Source organism: Esox lucius, chromosome 23, assembly GCF_011004845.1.
Source record: "Esox lucius isolate fEsoLuc1 chromosome 23, fEsoLuc1.pri, whole genome shotgun sequence".
Classification (NCBI taxonomy): domain Eukaryota; kingdom Metazoa; phylum Chordata; class Actinopteri; order Esociformes; family Esocidae; genus Esox; species Esox lucius.
In genome coordinates, this window is record NC_047591.1 from 2,212,503 (window position 1) to 2,230,636 (window position 18,134).

The window sequence follows — 18,134 nt, forward strand, 5'->3', positions numbered from 1 at the left end:
ACAAGATTTAATGTTGACTTTTATGAGTGTTTTCTTTTCTTGCCACCCTCCCATAGAGGCCGAATTTGTGGAAATATTGTTACATTCTGGTCACAGACACACATTGACCAGTCTTTGACATAAAACCCTGAAGCTCCTTCAAAGTTGCAATTGGCTTCTTTGTAGCCTATCTGATCAGTCTCATCCAGTTTGAAGGGACAGCCTGATCCATGCAAGATTGGGTTATGCAATACGCCTTCCATTTCTTAATATTGGTACTTAACTATGCTCCTTGGGATAGACTAAGCCTTTCCACAACTTTAACTTACAGATCTTTTTAAAGTACCCTTATGCCAGTAGAGGATTATTTGCTTTGAATTGCACTATTAAGCAGTGAAGTCCTCTATGCTGCTTTTATTCAGTATAATACTGTTTTCATTTTAATGATTTTTTTTTTTTACTGGGATACTGTGGGTAAATAAATCCAGGAAAAGTCTAATTTCAGGCTGTAAAGCAACAAAAAGAGAAAAAAGAGAGGTGGTGACTTTCTATACCCAATGTATATGCTATGGATGTGTACTTTGGGGTACAACACCTGACAGAATTGCAACACACACACCACTCTCCCAAAGTGCCTACACGGCAATCGAATCATAGATGCTAGCTATCTATTATTCAGGAGAAAGTGGAGCAGCGAGGAACAGGCTCTAAATAAAGAGTAGTACCCTAGAAACAGGAGTCTCTGAACCCAACTCTGACAACTCAAGAAATCGCTGCAGAGTGAGAAAAACTAAGATATGGGAGAGAGAGCAACAGGGCACAAAAATTGACAAAATGTCTGTATACATTACTGTAAGTGGCTTGGAAAGAAGCATCTGCTAACTATTAAATCAAAAATGGAGTAAAAAATTGAGAGACATGGAGAAAAAGAAACATAGTTAAGAAGAGGTTCAAAAGTTAGAAAGAGACAGAGGGAGAGACAGACAAAGACAGAGAAAATAGAGAGAAGGACAGAGAGAGAGAGAGAGAGAGGGAGAGAGAGGGAGAAAGAGAGAGAGCATAGCTTTTAAGTTTCAAAGCTGCTCCACACTTGAACCTTGTTGGACTCATACCCAAATTGAGATCCGGTGGGAAGAAAGCTGCATGGAGAACATCTAGCACTGTATTCAGGGCTCACTCCGCCATCACCCGCCGCTTTCTCATGTGATGAATGAAGATGCTGCTCAAATCTAAAGTACAACTCTTGTTCTAATAGACGCCCACAGGGATGAACACACATGCACAAACACACACGCACACACACTGAAACGTCTCAGTAAAAATGCATAGTACTAGTTTGTCATATGGTTTGGGTCTACTGCCATTTTGACAGTGTATTTTCTGACCTGTATTGATTCATAAAGGATGTGTCAGCAGCACTTTGTGTAGCAGTGTGAGAGAGTGTGCATGTACGTGTGTGTGTACACTGTATGAGAGGCACTGCACGCTGATCAAAGACCCCATTATTGAAGAGAATTGGACTGGCGCTGCTGCACTCTGTCTCTCGTCCTCTCTCTCTTTTTTCTCCACGCTTTCGCCATCTCATCTTTTTAACTCTTTCTCCATTCAAATCTGAGACCATGCCGGAGATGCAGCATCGTAATTAATTGCCCTCAGACCAAACCTCTGGGTTTGGGGAGCAAATCATTACCTTCTAGATCACTGAAACTACAAGATTCAGGTCTTCTCAGTCCCAAAGGGCCAAGCGTTAAGGACATCCAGCAAAAGATAGGTCTTGGGATTAAGTTCAACTCAACCACCTCTCTCCTGTTTCTCCTCCACAAGCACTGACAAAGCTTTGAGCCTGTGCCAAAAGTACTTGGAGCCGCGTTTCTGCTAAACATACTGAGAGAAAAGCAGAGAGAAGAAGCTGCCGTTATGCTAATTAGAAAGGGAAAGAGAGAGACATTAATATCTTCACGTAGGGAGAGAGGAAGACGAATCAGACAAAAGAAAAAAGCATGAAAGAAAGACACTCAGACATTCAGACAAAGAAAGAGCAGTAAACAACTAATAGTTGAGCATGTTTTCATTGCGATTTGACTGTTTTTTATGTAATTTGTCATAAGGTTCAACGGATAGAATAAAAGCAGAAATGTTGAGCCCAATACTGAGGTCTCCATAGAGCCGGAGTGCACATACGTAGTGAGTGAGAAGGGGACAAAGTGAAAGTGTTAGAGCAAGTGAGAGCCAGACTCCGAGAGAAACTGAGCCAGATAAGAGAGAACGGAACAGGAAAATAATCCAGATTATAAGTATGAGCGAGCGGTTGAGAAACCCAGCAAAATTGCAGAAAGAGGAGGAAAGGTGTATAGATGGAAAACAAAAGACTTCATAAGGCCCACCATGCATACAGTGGGTTTTATTTCCTTGCGGTCTTTCTCTAGGTCTCTCTCGCCTGCAGAAAAGAGACCTAGATTGCAGGGAAGTTGGCTTTTAGCTTGTGCTCTCTGTCAACTATTCTTGGGTGGCTGAGCTGCTCTCCCGGCTCCCTCTTTTGCCCACAATCTCTATCTTGATCCACCCCTTTTGTTCTCCGCCCCTCTCCTCCTTGTCCCCTCCACCTCCCCTCCCTTCGCTAAAAGACAGGTGCTAAAAACACAGGCAGCAAATCCATAGGTTTCTAAAGCTTTAGTATGTGACATTTTCTAAGAGCCAACGTGGTCTTCATGTTTTAGGATGACACTAACAGCGATGTGTGCAGCGTTATCTGTAATGTTACTGGTCTGAGTACTGCACATGAACTGATCAGGCTGTTCCTTTTTATCTTTTCATCTCTATTTCATTTCTCCATTCATTATCATTTTCAAAGTCTTTGAAGTTGAGTGAAAAACCCAATACATACATTTTGCAACTGGTTGCCCTAGATTTTCACTATTAAAGTCAAGAAAACATATTGAACTATCACCCAATGTCCCTACCTCCTTCACTACAACAGTAAAAAATAATATCTTATCTTGGTTGCAGTCAAGTAAAAACAGCTTAAATAGTCCATATTATATATTGTCTAATTTATTTGGGGACATTTCAGACCAAACTTTCCCAAAAATATTAGAAATAAGTTGTAGCAATTCAAAAGGAAGTGTACAATTTAATCACCAACACAACAAGTAAAAAAAATAAGACAAGAGTACAAAACTAATGTAACCTATCAAGTAATTTGCACCCATGCATAAAGGGTAATATTCAGTTACATTATATGACGTGGTAATAGTTCCCCTAGAATTTAAGCTACAACAAATTTCACCCACTTTCACTACATACTGACATTTTGTGACACACCGGTGATGGTAAAGTATGTACTGTTAAGTATACAACTATGGATAAAATGAAGAGACCACTGCACCTTTTTCTGTCCTGTCTAAAAAAGTTGAAAAGGAACGTTTTTAGTGAGGAACAAAAGCATTCAATTTGCAGTAGTCTCTTAATTTTAACCCTTCTGTTCCTCACTCAAAACCTTCCTTTTCGACTTTTTTAGAAAGGAAAGAAAAAGGTGCAGTGGTCTCTTAATTTTTTCCAGAACAGTATAGTAAGCTAGTATGGGATTACAAGGACATATCATCTTGTCATAAAATGACATCTTGAAATTAAACCGCTTTCGCAAATTAAAATCACACCAAGTTTGAATATTTAGCTGGACAGCATTAAAGGGATAGTTCGTCCAAAATCCATATTTATCAGAACTTTCACATGTCCCAGAAGGCCCATAGTAATTTTTTCAAATAACCCATTATTCAGCTCTGTACCAGTCTGTAATTAGCGTTATTAGCATCGTCCAAATTCTTGAATGGAAACTATGGAGTTAATTTTGTTTCAATAAGAACAAACAAAAGTATTAGTATTGCAAACAAAATAATTAATATTGAAAGCAAAACATCAACTGAAATGTATTGAACTCTAAAATATAAATATATTGCAAATTAAATCTTTTGAAATGTGAAAACAAATTGATTGAAAATGAATGCAAATAATTATTTGAGAGGAAATATTTTTTTCTTGATAACGCGATTGGGTTAAAACAAATATGTTTTTGGCTGCAGTTTTTTTAATCTTTGGTTACGTTACCCTGGATTTTGTTTTTTTGCGGTTGCGAGTTTATGACACAAATTTCACGGTGGGCGTGTTTAAGAGAGGAAATTAATCTCCATTGGTCAACCAGTCTTCGCAACATCAACAGCTCAAGTCTGTTTATGTTGTAGGCTTGCTACATTAATAGGTAGGCAGGCTGTCATGCATGGATGCATGTGAAATAAGTGCAACAGTATGTTGACTAAACAACCTAGCCCGTATATATTTGCCTAATAATTGTTTATATGTGAGCAATTTTTAATTTCGGATAAAATACATTTCAATAATTAGTAGCTAGCCAGCCAGCCCAATGGCACTGGTTAGCTGACCTAGCTACCTTTATAACAAGGAGGACACCAGAAAAAAGCTACGGTAAAATGTTTTGTGCCTTGTAACAGTTGGAACAGTTAAATAACTAATTATTTAGGGTTCTATTGTCTGTCTGTTTAGGAGGTCCAGATGACCAAAACAGGTGGTTGGAGTGGAGGAGAGTGGTGACAGACAGTATTGGAAGTAATGTTCACATACCACATGTATCTCATCCTCACTGAGTGTATCTATAACAGATGATACAAGTGGCCTTGATATTCCCTATTAGTTAAGCTTACAATTCCTTTGATAGGTAGGAAGTGGAGCTAGCAGAATCATTGTGGACTGTGTCTAGTTTATCATAGGCAGCATAATATTAAGTCATATTAATGTGTTAGTTGTGTCCCAATTCTTCACGCTTTTTCCAAAACTAACTGTACAGGTGCTGGTCATAAAATTAGAATATCATCAAAAGGTTTATTTATTTCAGTAATTCTATTCAAATGTGAAACTTGTATAATGTATACATTCATTCCACACAGACTGATATATTTCAAGTGTTTATTTCTTTTAATTTTGATGATTATAACACTAACATTATGAAAACCCCAAATTCAGTATCTCAGAAAATTTGAATATTGTGAAAAGGTTTAATATTGAAGACATCTGGTGCCACACTCTAATCAGCTAATTAACCCAAAACACAGACAAAGGCCAATAAATGGTCTCTCAGTCAAGTTCTGTAGGCAACACAATCATGGGGAAGACTGCTGACTTGACAGCTGTCCAAAAGACGACCATTGACACCTTGCACAAGGACGGCAAGACACAAAAGGTCATAGCTAAAGAGGCTGGCTGTTCACAGAGCTCTGTGTCCAAGCACATTAATAGAGAGGTGAAGGGAAGGAAAAAATGTGGTAGAAAAAGTGTACAAGCAATAGGGATAACCGCACCCTGGAGAGGATTGTGAAACAAAACCCATTCAAAAATGTGGGGGAGATTCACAAAGAGTGGACTGCTGCTGAGTTATGTTCTCTGATTAGTAAATTTAGCATTTCCTTTGGAAATCAAGGTCCCAGAGTCTGGAGGAAGAGAGGAGAGGCACAGAATCCACATTGCTTGAAGTCCAGTGTAACATTTCCATAGTCAGTGATGGTTTGGGGTGCCATGTCATCTGCTGGTGTTGGTCCACTGTGTTTTCTGAGGTCCAAGGTCAACGCAGCCGACTACCAGGAAGTTTTAGAGCACTTCATGCTTCCTGCTGCTGACCAACTTTATGGAGATGCATATCTCATTTTCCAACAGGACTTGGCACCTGCACACAGTGCCAAAGCTACCAGTACCTGGTTTAAGGACCATGGTATCCCTGTTCTTAATTGGCCAGCAAACTCGCCTGACCTTAACCCTGTAGAAAATCTATGGGGTATTGTGAAGAGGAGGATGCGATACGCCAGACCCAACATTGCAGAAGAGCTGAAGGCCACTTTCAGAGCAACCTGGGCTTTCTTAACACCTGAGCAGTGCCACAGACTGATCGACTCCATGCCACGCCGCATTGCTGCAATAATTCAGGCAAAAGGAGCCTCAACTAAGTATTGAGTGCTGTACATGCTCATACTTTTCATGTTCATGACCAGCACCTGTACTTTTACACTTCCTTGCATTAATTTTGCAATATAATAGGAACTCCCTCCTCTCACTGCTTAAACACATCTTTTTATACATTAGGAGGATGCAGGAACACACCTTGGAGAAGAAATGGCCAAATTGGATGTGTGCTCTCTCAACCACCTCTGTCTAGCCCGGTAGTTAAAGTCAAAAGTGATATACAAGCAGCATGGTAGAGTTAACATCTATTACATTTAAATGTATTCATATCCTTCCCCAGTGACACAAGTTTCTTTAAGGGGGTTGGTGATCTACAGTATGGACTGAAATTACTGTAGTTATTTTGGGAGGGGAAAAACACCACTTCTTTATTTTATTATTTGCTCCATATCAGACATATGTGTTGCCCTGAGTCCCCTTTTTCCAATGGTCTGTATTACTACCTTCAGAGAGGGATTGTATGAATTCATACTTTGGTTTAGGATTATGAGTTGTGTCCTGATTCATCACCCTGTCAAAGTGTGGACTAGTTTTGATAGACAGCAAATGGACATCTGTTCCTGTGTTATGACAAGTCCTTCAACTACTCAAAATGACTACAAATTGCAGCATACTGTTCATGTGAACAAAGAAACAGTAATAGTTTTACACTGACCCTGTGTTTCAGGTTTCCACTTCCTTTGTACCCTTTTTGTGTTCTATTATCACACGTGGCTTTGGCTCCATGGCTGTGGAAAAACTAAGCAGCAGGAGGAACTTTGTTTCCAATATTATTATGTATAGTATATTTCTAACTGTATTGATGAGGAAGGGGTGTGCAGAATGATCTATTGTCATTGAACTGTGTTGAATGGACAGTCCCTTTTTTACAATCCCCTAGTAACAAGTTCAATAAGGTTTGCTGCAAATGTAATTACTAAACAGTTTTTTTCTGCTCTTAAGGTTCTTCCAATGTAATGTTTTTTTAAATTATGACTTATATTTTTTTTATGTTGACTATTTGTTATTCTTAATGCTTAAACTTGCTGCTGCCTTTCTTGGCAAGGATCCTCCTTAAAACAGATTTTTAATCTCAATGCGCCTTTCCTGGTTAAATGTTGGAAGTGTTGGAAACCATTATTGAGGAAGCCAATTTGAACACTTTGTAGCCTGTGTTACCTGTAGGAAAGTCTCAATCATGGATCTCCAGGTATACTGTAGGAATAACCTTGTGTGTGTGAATGTAACATTAATAATGAGTTTGAGTGTAACATTTGAAGATAGTGTAATGGTTAGTTGTGCAGATTGGTTGTCATGACATGACAAATCATTCAACTAATAAAGCACTGTTATTTCAAGACTCAATATATGCCACAGATTTACTTGGTGAATGTTGTCTGCTGTGCCTCTTAAAATTGTATGACTTAAATTAACACATACTGGCCATACTGCATAGCTATGTTTATATTTTGATTTTGGGTTAGTTCTGTTCCACAGCTAACTAGCTAAATTATAACACGCTGTCATTTGTATGTTTCAGCTTTCTAGCCAGCTTTATCTTAGCCTGTTAAATATCTAACATAGTTGCAAGAGATGATTATTCATTGAATACAATCGACACGTCTTATATATGGAATTTGATAAGGCAAGTTCATAGTATGCATAGAGTAACAAATAAACGACTAGCAATTTGTATCAGAAAGCACGATTTGGTGTATATTTTTTACTCGCAGAAACCCAAATTAAGTTCAATACACAATAGCATGTCTTCTATAAATGTAAAAAGCCTACAGTGTGAACAGACTGGAGCTGTTGATGTTGCCCAGTCTGGCAACCCACATCGCTGTTTTCGCATTTCAAAAGATTTTATTTGATCTCAATACTTTTTAGTTGATGTTTTGCTTTCAATATTAATTATTTTGCTTGCAATACTAATACTTTTGTTTGTTCATACTGAAACAGAAGTAACTCCATAGGAAACGGTTTGTACTGCTATTGCAAAATTGCATTGCAAGCCAAAAACTACTTTAAAACATTTCAAACTACATTCAGTAATATGTTGCGGCAGCATACATTTTTTAAACTGTACACCCTGCAGAATTGGCTGAAATCAAACTCACACTAACAAACTATTTATTTAGCCACCATACACATCTTCTGTTCTTCGGCAGTGATGTCATCAAGATGAGCGTGAAATTTAACCTCAACAAGCTATGTGAAGATAGGTTGCTTTGCCTAGCTTTTTTAATTGCTGCTAGTTTACACTTAGGTATATTATTGCTCTATTTTTTGCTCTATTTTTGCTTTATATATTTCTTCATTCTTGCTACGTAGATGTAATGTGCCATGTCACAATAATTACATTGTGCAGGATGTAGATGTATTGATTGTATAAGTTAGTGAACTGTTGTGAACTGTTGTAAGCAATGAAGGAAAATATTAATTGTTTGTAATATGAGCTAAAACGGAAGGTGCAAGTAGGAGAATAGGAAACCCTGTTCAAGCGGTTGCCGGAGAGAGAAAGATTTAGTATGTCTATCTTTTGAGAAACAGGACACAGGTTAGAGACACACACACATAGTCTGACAGACAAGACAGAAACCAGAAGGGGGCAAGAAGATGTTTGCATTTATCCTTATAAGGAATAGAACTGGAACTGGACCAATAGCACACTTGCTTTGTGAACTTAACGACTCTATCTTTTGGGCGTAGTTGAAGTATAAAATGATGTTTTGACTGTTGATCCTTAGACATTGTGCGGCGACACCTTGTCTCCAAAAGCTTTTGTAATAAACGGAATATGCGGTACGGTAATTGACCTGACTGGTGTTTTATTCTCCTTTCCAACAAACCAACTCAGGGAAGTGTTAGACAACAAGGATGACGCTGTGTTATTCGGTGCATTTGATAAATAAAGTTTGAACTTATGGATTTCCTTTGTTTGTATCAATGTCAACTTCTGCTTGCTCGTTTGCCTGCTCGTGGATCTTGAGTTAATTAAATTCTACCCAGTCTGCACTTGGGACAATACCTCTGCCTCTCCCGAGTCGTATTAGGGGAGAATCAATGGAGCAACTTCAACAACGAGACATAACATTTTTGTGAGAAATATTTTAAAACAAAGGATCGTGACCCACATTCACTTAGCAGAGGACTAAAGGTGAATGCAATTCCATCAAGTTACCCAGTTCAACCCATGGAGACAAGACAGATTATAATTAATACTTATGACTGCGATGCTATAATACACAAAGTATACATTGCCCCATATTCTGGGCAAGGGTTGAGAATTAACTTGTTCACCATAACCGAGATGACTGTCCGAGGTGAATATCAAAGACAAAAAAGGTAACTTTCTTTCTAGCTAGCGAATACTAACTTTCATTTACTCTGTCTACACTTATTCTTTCCAAACGAATGCGAGGATTGATACAATTGTGAACAAAACTGACCAGTAAACACAGGAAGTAAATGTTAATTTGAAATGAGAACTATATCGCAAAGATTTTAACTTTATTTTGAGGAATACAACATTGTCGTGTTCTTTGAGGTAAACCACACCAATTGTCTTAGTTTGGAGTGTTTTAGAGTAGTTTTCCGCTTGCAATGCAGCTTTGCGATAGGGGTATGTACGGTTTCCATTCATGAATTTGTATGATGCTAATAACGCAACTTACTGACTGAGACAGAACTGATTAATGGATTGATTAAAAAAATTATGTGCCTGAAGGACCAATTGGGAGTATGGGGACTTTAAGCATTGAGCTAAATTGACTAACCTGTGTTAGTATTTTTTTGACAGGTTAACTTCTACTAAACAGCAACTATGAATGGCTTTTGCCACTGCTGCTTGAATAGCTTACAAGACCGTTGTACTACTATCTTACTACCATGGAATGGTCATTGGAATTGAGCCCATGCTAACGAGACAGTGTAGACAAACTTTATAATGCTACAGTTATCCTTGCTTGAGCAAAGGTATCTGGCTACACCAAGCTAGATAATGTCAACATAAGCATCTGAAGGATTCCATCTAAAATGGTTAGTAATATTAACCTAGCTAGGGTTGCATGACAAAACAATGCAAGGTTTTCTAACATATGTGAATGACATTGATGTAATAACATTCAAACTTGAGGTGAATATAACTCAGGTTTTCATTGAGTGAAAAGACAAGGCCAATTGTGGCCCCTCTTCCATTCCACAAGAAGTTGTGGTCTAAATTACACCCAAAAAGCATGTACGGTTCTATTGTATGAAAATCAACCCAAAATAGTAGGCCTACCTTTGGCTTTCTATTTCCAACGCACTCTAGTTTGGGACCTACTATGCTTAATCTGATATACTACAGCACTGGAAAAAATTAAGATACCACTGTACCTTTTACTTTCCCTTCCAAAAAAGTTGGAAAGGAAAGTTGGAAAGGAAAGATGGCTATTTCCGCAGTCTTTAAAGGGCTACATTATAGACGGTTGTACAATGAAAATGTATAGACATCATTAAGAAAATTTGCACATGTAGAACGGTATCGTAAATGAAACGTGTAGAGCAAAGTGACATCACTGCTTCTCCGTAAGACTACCCAAGGTATGGCAACACAAGACTACCTAGAAGTAGGACTAGAACTGCAGCTATGGTACAGTAAAAGAAGAAAGCAACCAAATGGAATGGATGCAGTAAAAGAAGAAAGCAATCAAAGTGAATGGATGAGACCTGCACTACCTAAGATTAATTATATATTTGGGGTTAATTCAAAGCCAAAGTTATAGAATTTCCTTTATCTCTTGGTATTCCTCAAACATAGTTATTGTACTGTTCAAATATTTTATGAATACACTTCTTTGTGTTTCTTTTCATCTGAAATCTCCAGTAAGGTTTTCCTTTGATTTCAAAGTCGCTGAAATACTATTAATATTTTCTTATTTGAACTGTATGTTTTTGAGTTGACATTGAATGCAGTTCTTGTAAAAAAAGCAAAACCATCAGAGATTAATTGAGAAGTTATGCATGTTATGCTAGGGGTATCAAATTAGCTAATTAGAGTCTTGCTAATGGAAGAACCTAGGTTAAACTAGGTTAATTATTCCCTTTACCTGCATGCCCTGACTTAATATTTTGCATTACCAAATTATTATCAGGACAACAATGCTACAAGCCGAATGCAAAATAATTAGATATTAATGACATAAATGACAAGACATGACAATAAAAAAATGGGTTAGCCTAGTAAAAACTTGATAAACAAATGAATGTATAGAATGCTGTAGGTACAATAATGGTTTCCTCACAGGAAAATTAATATGGAATTGGTCTTTGAAAACGGTGTGAAGTTTTCAGTATAATATACAGTAAGTCCTATAGAAATTGACTAAAATATTTTTTTATTTCCATGACAACCAATACCCACTGTTTGTGCCAAGCACAATGTGATGTGTCAAAATCTTTCAACAAGATTGTTCAACTTGTATGTCTATCAAGCAGTGATCGATTTTACTACCAGTAAAATCATTGCTGCCGTGTCCTCTTAGTTATAGAGTGGGGAGGGTTTGGCTCTGTCATTGTTTGAACAAGCTGAGCTACAGGTAGGAATGGAGCACAGATGAAAATGACATACATCCGTGTTAACAATCGCATGGGGCAACTCCCTGATTTTCAGAGCAATTGGTGAGTATTTCATGATTATAGGGATAAAGTCCAATGACAATGTGGGATTAATATGGTGTGTATAGTTTATGATGTGCTGCTAGAACAAGTACTACTCTAGATAAACTAAGCTAATTGTTTTCAGCATTTTGTATTTTTAGGGTTCTAATTCGATGACAACTACTGATGTAAAAAGGGCTTTAAAAAATACATTTGATTGATTGTTGACTTTAGTTGTTAATTGTACTATGATGTGAAAACAGATTTTGGTTTAAATAAATAATAAATGCTGGTTAGATTTTTTTCTACTTTAAACATGTTCCCAGTTATTTCTCCTCAAGCCTTCCTAGAGCTGAATAATGTGCAGTCAGTTTGAGTTAAGCGTAGCCATTTCCTAGTAAAATTGAAATTGACACATAAGACACTTTTTACACAAACATGCCATAGATTATCCCTTGATAAGATTTGTCAGTCTTACCTAGCCAATCATTGAACTTCTTGACCTCCGAAGGCAGACCCAGCTCAGTGAAGTCACCAGCGTGGATGAACACGTCTCCATAGGGCATCTGTATGGCATCCGTACGGGAATGAGTATCTGAGATACATACAAAACGAGTGTAACCCGGCGGTTTTGGAGTGTCATGGGGAAGGGGGTCCACCCTACAGTAGAAAGAGATTGAAGAAGAGAGAGTGGAAAAGTCAGAAAAACAATTCTCTCTCAAAGTAGCCACCCTTTGCCTTCATGACAGCTTTGCACACTCCTTTGCATTCTTTCAACCAGTTTCATGAGGTGCTTTTCCAGGGGACTACCTCATTACCATCTAGAAGGAGTTCCCACATACTGTACACTGAGCACTTGTTGCCTGCTTTTCCTTCACTCTGCCTTCCAACTCATCCCAAACCCTCTCAACTGGAAGTATGTTTCGGCCAGTGGTTAAATAAGGATTTTGGAGGTGGGGGGGCCCTCTATTTTGGGAGTTGACGGAACTCAAATGAGCGGGGATAGACGGGATTAAAAACACCACATATTTGTCATGTGCAAAATAATAAGCTAACTACGTAATTATGAATAAAAAGTAAATTAACCAAATATTCAGTCAGTTAAAGTAATATTTAATATGTTAATCCACCCAAATATACTGTAGATTCCTCCTTTAACTGCTTCCAGCTTCTTTTTCCATCTTGACTGTGGAGTTTAAAAATCCCCCCTCATCGAACCACTCTCATCAAATAAACATTCATTCTTGTTCAAAGTCACAAATTCAGGTGGCTATAAAGTTCTGTTTGACTCAGATAGGTCTCTTTGTCTCAGGTTTCTATGACCTACAAACCCATTTCACAGAATGTTAGCTAACGTTAGCACAGCTAACTGAGAGTATTATGTGCTTGCTTAGTTCAAATACCACATCTCTAGAAATGGCTGCTTAAGTTACTGTAGATAGATAGTCAACAATGTACTTACATCTGCATTATTTAGTTTCCATATAAATAAACTTAGCAAGTTAGCAACTTTTCACTCTGGCTACTGTACAGACAAAAACAATAACATGTGACTGCTATTTGTTCTTTTTGATTGAATGATTGTTTTTCCTGCTATTTGTTCTGTTTGTCCACTTTCGCGCTTGCACCTTGCATTCTAGAACCAGGGTTGCCAGGTTTTGTTGAAAGTATAGCATTAAAGTATAGCAGTCACCTGCAGACTCCCAAAATAAACAAGAATATTTTTACTATACAACCGTATCTGTAATCAACCTGCCCACCAAATTTATGACTGCACACTGTCACAAAAAAAGCCCAAATGGGCGGGAAACCATCCCATCTGACAAATCTTTCTTGTGACAGTCATAAATTCATAAATACAGTGCACACTATGTTGCTCTAACTCAAGGGTTCCCAAACTTTTTTGGCCGACAACCCCATTTCGATATCTAAATATTCTCGTGACCTCAACCATTTGAAGAAAGATGATATACTCGTAAAAATGTTATTTGAGGCTATGAGAGTACATTTTAAAACATTCTCCCCCGACCTTTAGTTTGGGAACCTCTACTCTAACTAGAGTGCTTCTATTTCAGAGCAGTGTCTAGTGAGAATTTAAGAACTTGTCAAAGTCTCCAAACATGCTGTCAGTAACAATAGATTGGGGTATACAATTGTAAAATCAGCACAGAATAGCGCCTGTTGTGTCTAACATTTTAACTGCTGATCATTTGAAGTACCGGAGCTCAGCTACCCTAAGTTCTCATTCTGACTCCATGTGCCAGCCTAATTTAACAACTGGTTTTGGGTCATTGTTCTGCTCAGCAAGGGCCTCCGCTTTTATGGGGCGACTGAAACAACGTTTCTTTGTGTTCAAAGGTTTGCTGCTTTGAGCCCCACAGTGGGGCATTTGGATCGAAGTGGTTACATTGGTACCATGACCTGGTGTCATGAGCTCAGTCTAGGCACAGCTGCCTCTGATTAGAACAAACTATTAGCCAACCAACGAGGAGTGGAAAATAGATAAGCAGACACTAAATGTGTGTGACGTTAATCTTCTCTTTTCTGTTCATAGACGGTGACTCTTAAATGTGCTCCTGTCCACCTAAATAAGGGCCCTAAGGCAGTGTAAACTTTAGCTAGCATTTTGTTGTAAGTGCACTCCTGTTTTATGTAAAAAAAAAAAAAAACATCTTTGGGCACTCCACCAATTAACTTGTGTTTGTCCTCTGTGCTCCCAACTCACTATACTGATGAAAGATGCAGGCATAATTGTGGGCATAAGTCCAGCCAAGCATGTTTTCCTGCCATGCGAGGTATTTTTTTATTGTTGTTGTTATTATGTTCCCATATTAGTGTAAGGAAGTTGTGCAGTACAATATAGAGAACATGATTCGCCAGCCGGTCCAAAGGGCCATCCAGCAGCAGCAGCTCTCTAACGTTGGCAACAATAGAGCAGAACAATCAAACCAAACAGAGGCTGGTCGGGCTCCTGAAACAAGAGAATGGGGCTCCAATTCACCCAAACCAAGCACCTTCTGCTCACCAAGCTATCACCTCAGCATGACGTTGAGGTGTATACCAGCATGTGTTTGAGCTGGTGGCTGAAAAGGAGGATTGGGTTATGTCAGAGAGTTGGCAAAAACTTGGGCCTTTCCAACCAGGGAGGTGCAGCAGACACTCCCCACCACTCCTGGGGATGCATGACTTTCCTCGGCTTATGGAAAAAATCCTGTCCTGGTTGGGCCGGTCTCCAGAGAAAACAACTGCTCCCAACTGGAGACTGAGTTGGCTCTGGGATACTTCTTTCTCTGGATCATGTACATCATTATCCGCTATCTCCCAAATGACTGACCAAGTAGAGCGCTTGGAGGCCATTCTATCCTGCCAGAGACAGGACAGGCATCCACTCGAGCCCAGTCCCCAGGATAAGCCCATGCCTACCAACCCTTGGTGCCATGCTCATAAACCATGCTCATCCACCAGGACAGCTGTGAGTCTCCACTTGCATCCTGGCACCATCTGCAGGATCGAGTGACCACAGCAATATTGGACTCTGGCAGCACCATTATGCTGGTGAGCCTTGTTTTTTCAGCAGAACACAGTCTGTCAGCACCATTACTTCCACTTCCCGTCATAGAGGTGCCTTTTGAACAAATTGGCATTTGCCCCAAGAACATAAATACTTCCTGGTCATGACTGACTATGCCACCCGGTTTCTGGAAGAGGTCTCCCTCTGACTACCATTAAGATGATGCCATGGAGCTGTTCCAGTTGTACCTTCTTGTAGACCAGTGCATGCCCACCACTTCTTGCAGAACAGACCTCCATGTCAACCGCCTTTGCACCCAGGCCAAGGACCAAAACATGCGGGTGACTCTGTGGTTCCTGGCCCAGAAGGAATATTTCTACAAGATGCAGCATATGGGAACAAGGAGTGCCTCTTCCAGTTTCACAGCCTTTGGAATTTAGCGCTATACCACCCTTCTACGTCTCTAGGGTGTGGATGGATGCTTATGGGGGTCAGAATAGTCCAGACCAGCTGGTGCACGTGCAAGAGAGCCTGGAATATTGTGGACGGCGCAAGAGAGAAAAACTAAGCTGCATCTGATTACAACTAATCGGGAGGCTATTATAGGGAGACTATTAACGTCACCCAGAAAGAAGTGGAAAATAGACAAACGGAGTATAAAAGTGTGTGTTGTTTCTTGTTCTTTTTTCTTTACAGGCTACAAAATCTGCTCCTGTCAGTCTACGTGAGGGCCTGAAGGCATGGCATGTCAGCTTTCAAGCAAACTGCATTGTGGTTGTGAATTTGCTCCGTTGGAGTTCCATTTTATGTTAATAAATGCCTATGGGCACCTCATCAATGTACTTGTTTGTCCTCTGTACTGTCAACTCGCAACAATATGCTGTCCTTCAGCTCAGCCCAATGTATATATCGACCAACAACTTTGGATCATGTGCGCAGAGAAAACTATAAATCTGTCGGGAGCAGTCTAGAAGAAAAATACAAATTCCAGTAGTCAGTAACAATATATTGATTACTGAATGAGATAAATACAGCTTTATAGAACATACACACAGATCTTCTGTTTAAGTTATAAAAAAACTTTGAAACTTAACTTAAATGATGGCGTTGTTCAATGTGATGGTCTGAATGATGAACGATTGATTGTTTGCCAGTAGGTGGTCTAGTGTGCTCTGGACATTAGTGACACAAATGAACAAAATTACTTTAAAGATTTGTTCTTTTTACTGAACGACTTCAGAAATCAAACTTCCCATCACTAAATATAAACTGAACTAGTTATTTAGCTACGTTTTTGGAATTTTTTGTTATTTGTCTTAACACGATACAGCTATCATTTTACAGTTGATTTTTTAGTTCCCCTGCCCAAGCTGTGTGTGTGTGTGTGTGTGTGGGGGGGGGGGGGGGGGGGGGCATATATGAACCTTGAATTAGACCTGTGGGAAGTGAATAATCCGCACATTTGCCATTTTAAGTAATTAACATTATGGAATTATTATATTCTACCATCCCCTATTGACAGTAAAAAAAAGAAGAAAGATGAACGGGAAAGGGGGCAGAAAAAAAAAAGAAAGAAAAAGAAGCATGTGGAGTCCTGTGGGAGTTTGTGCAAGTCTCTGCAGCAGATCCAGAAAGTCCCCAAGGGGAGCTGGTGAACAAAAGTGTCCCATATAAGTACTACAGTTACAAATCCAGTGAGCCCTGTGTCCCTTAACACACAACCTTTACCACCACAGATGATACAATGGGGGAGAGAAAAAAACTGAAATAAAGAGAGACAGAAAGAAAAATGAAAAATAAAGATGGTGAGAGAAAAAAACAGACAGGCAGTGAAAAAGACATACAGAGAAACAGCATGAGAGTGAGTCACATTGAAACAAAGCAGTCAGAAAGAGAAGAAACAGGAATAGAGGATGGCATTTTGAGTGTCTGCCTGCCTGCCTGCCTGCCTGTATAGTAAGGTCCAAACTAATTGGCACCCTTGATAATGATCTGAGGGAAAAACTGTAACTTTATAAAATTATTCAAATACTCAGCAATTGTTAATGGTAGAAAAGGGGATAAATATAATTTTATACTAATACAATAGCTTAGAAAAAGACATCTAACAACACTCAGAAATGTAAGATCAATGTTATTTACGCCCCTTTTTTCAAAACCTTTCCATTCCTTGCAGTGTGAATAATGGTATTTTTTATCAATATAAGAACACATTGGAAGGGACCTTAGACCAGCCTTTTACAAACATGCTAGGGACCTGCAAATTCTTCTTCAGGGGATCATTTGTATTTTATTACAACATTGACAACCCTTTCAAACCGTTGAATTATTTTGACATAGTCAAAACATGCTTCCTCAAGCAATTCCGTTCTCTATTTCTGGGCATGTTAGAGCTATTGGAAACAATTTTATGATATATATGTATTACCTAAATTATTTCTACACCTAAATACTTATATAAAATGAGGTAAACCAATTGAAATCTGAAGGATTTAGATCTTTAGCTTGCAGAGACTCCAGAGCATCAGAATAGTATTGTGAAGTAATATTTTTTTACAATAGAAAAGAAAACATGCAGTGCTTTGAATTGCCAGTACCTTTTTACATGTCGTACACAGCCTGTGAGTTTCATACAGCAAACATGTAGTTGTTCCTGAGAGAAAATTGGTACCCTATATCTCAAGAATTACGTTCACTGGTACCTATTGTAAAAACCGCAATTACGTTCTATGCCAACATATCTAGTTGCCATTACATTGTTATATATTTAGAAAAATAAATCGATGTTTATGGTAATAATCCAATATTTTTGTAGGATGTCACCTATCCAAATAAGGCAATTTACAGTGGGGAGAACAAGTATTTGATAACCTGCAAAATCGGCAGTGTTTCGTACTTACAAAGCATGTAGAGGTCTGTAATTTTTATCATAGGTACTCTTCAACTGTGAGTGATGGAATCTAAAACATAAATCCAGAAAATCACATTGATTGCATTA

At 38.7% G+C, this 18,134-nt stretch overlaps 1 protein-coding gene across 5 annotated transcripts in view; it reads right to left on the minus strand.

Annotated features, from left to right (window-relative positions):
* mpped1 (metallophosphoesterase domain containing 1) overlaps window positions 1-18,134 on the minus strand; it is a 105,567-nt gene that overhangs the window by 82,682 nt on the left and 4,751 nt on the right. For all 5 annotated transcript variants that reach the window (XR_003777840.2, XR_003777838.2, XR_003777839.2 and 2 more), the window contains exon 3: window positions 12,104-12,285. Coding sequence is in view for 1 of the 5 variants with exons in the window: in XM_029116910.2 (XP_028972743.1) it covers window positions 12,104-12,285 (182 nt within the window). In the remaining 4 variants the exon portion in view is untranslated. The remainder of the gene's footprint in view (window positions 1-12,103; window positions 12,286-18,134) is intronic.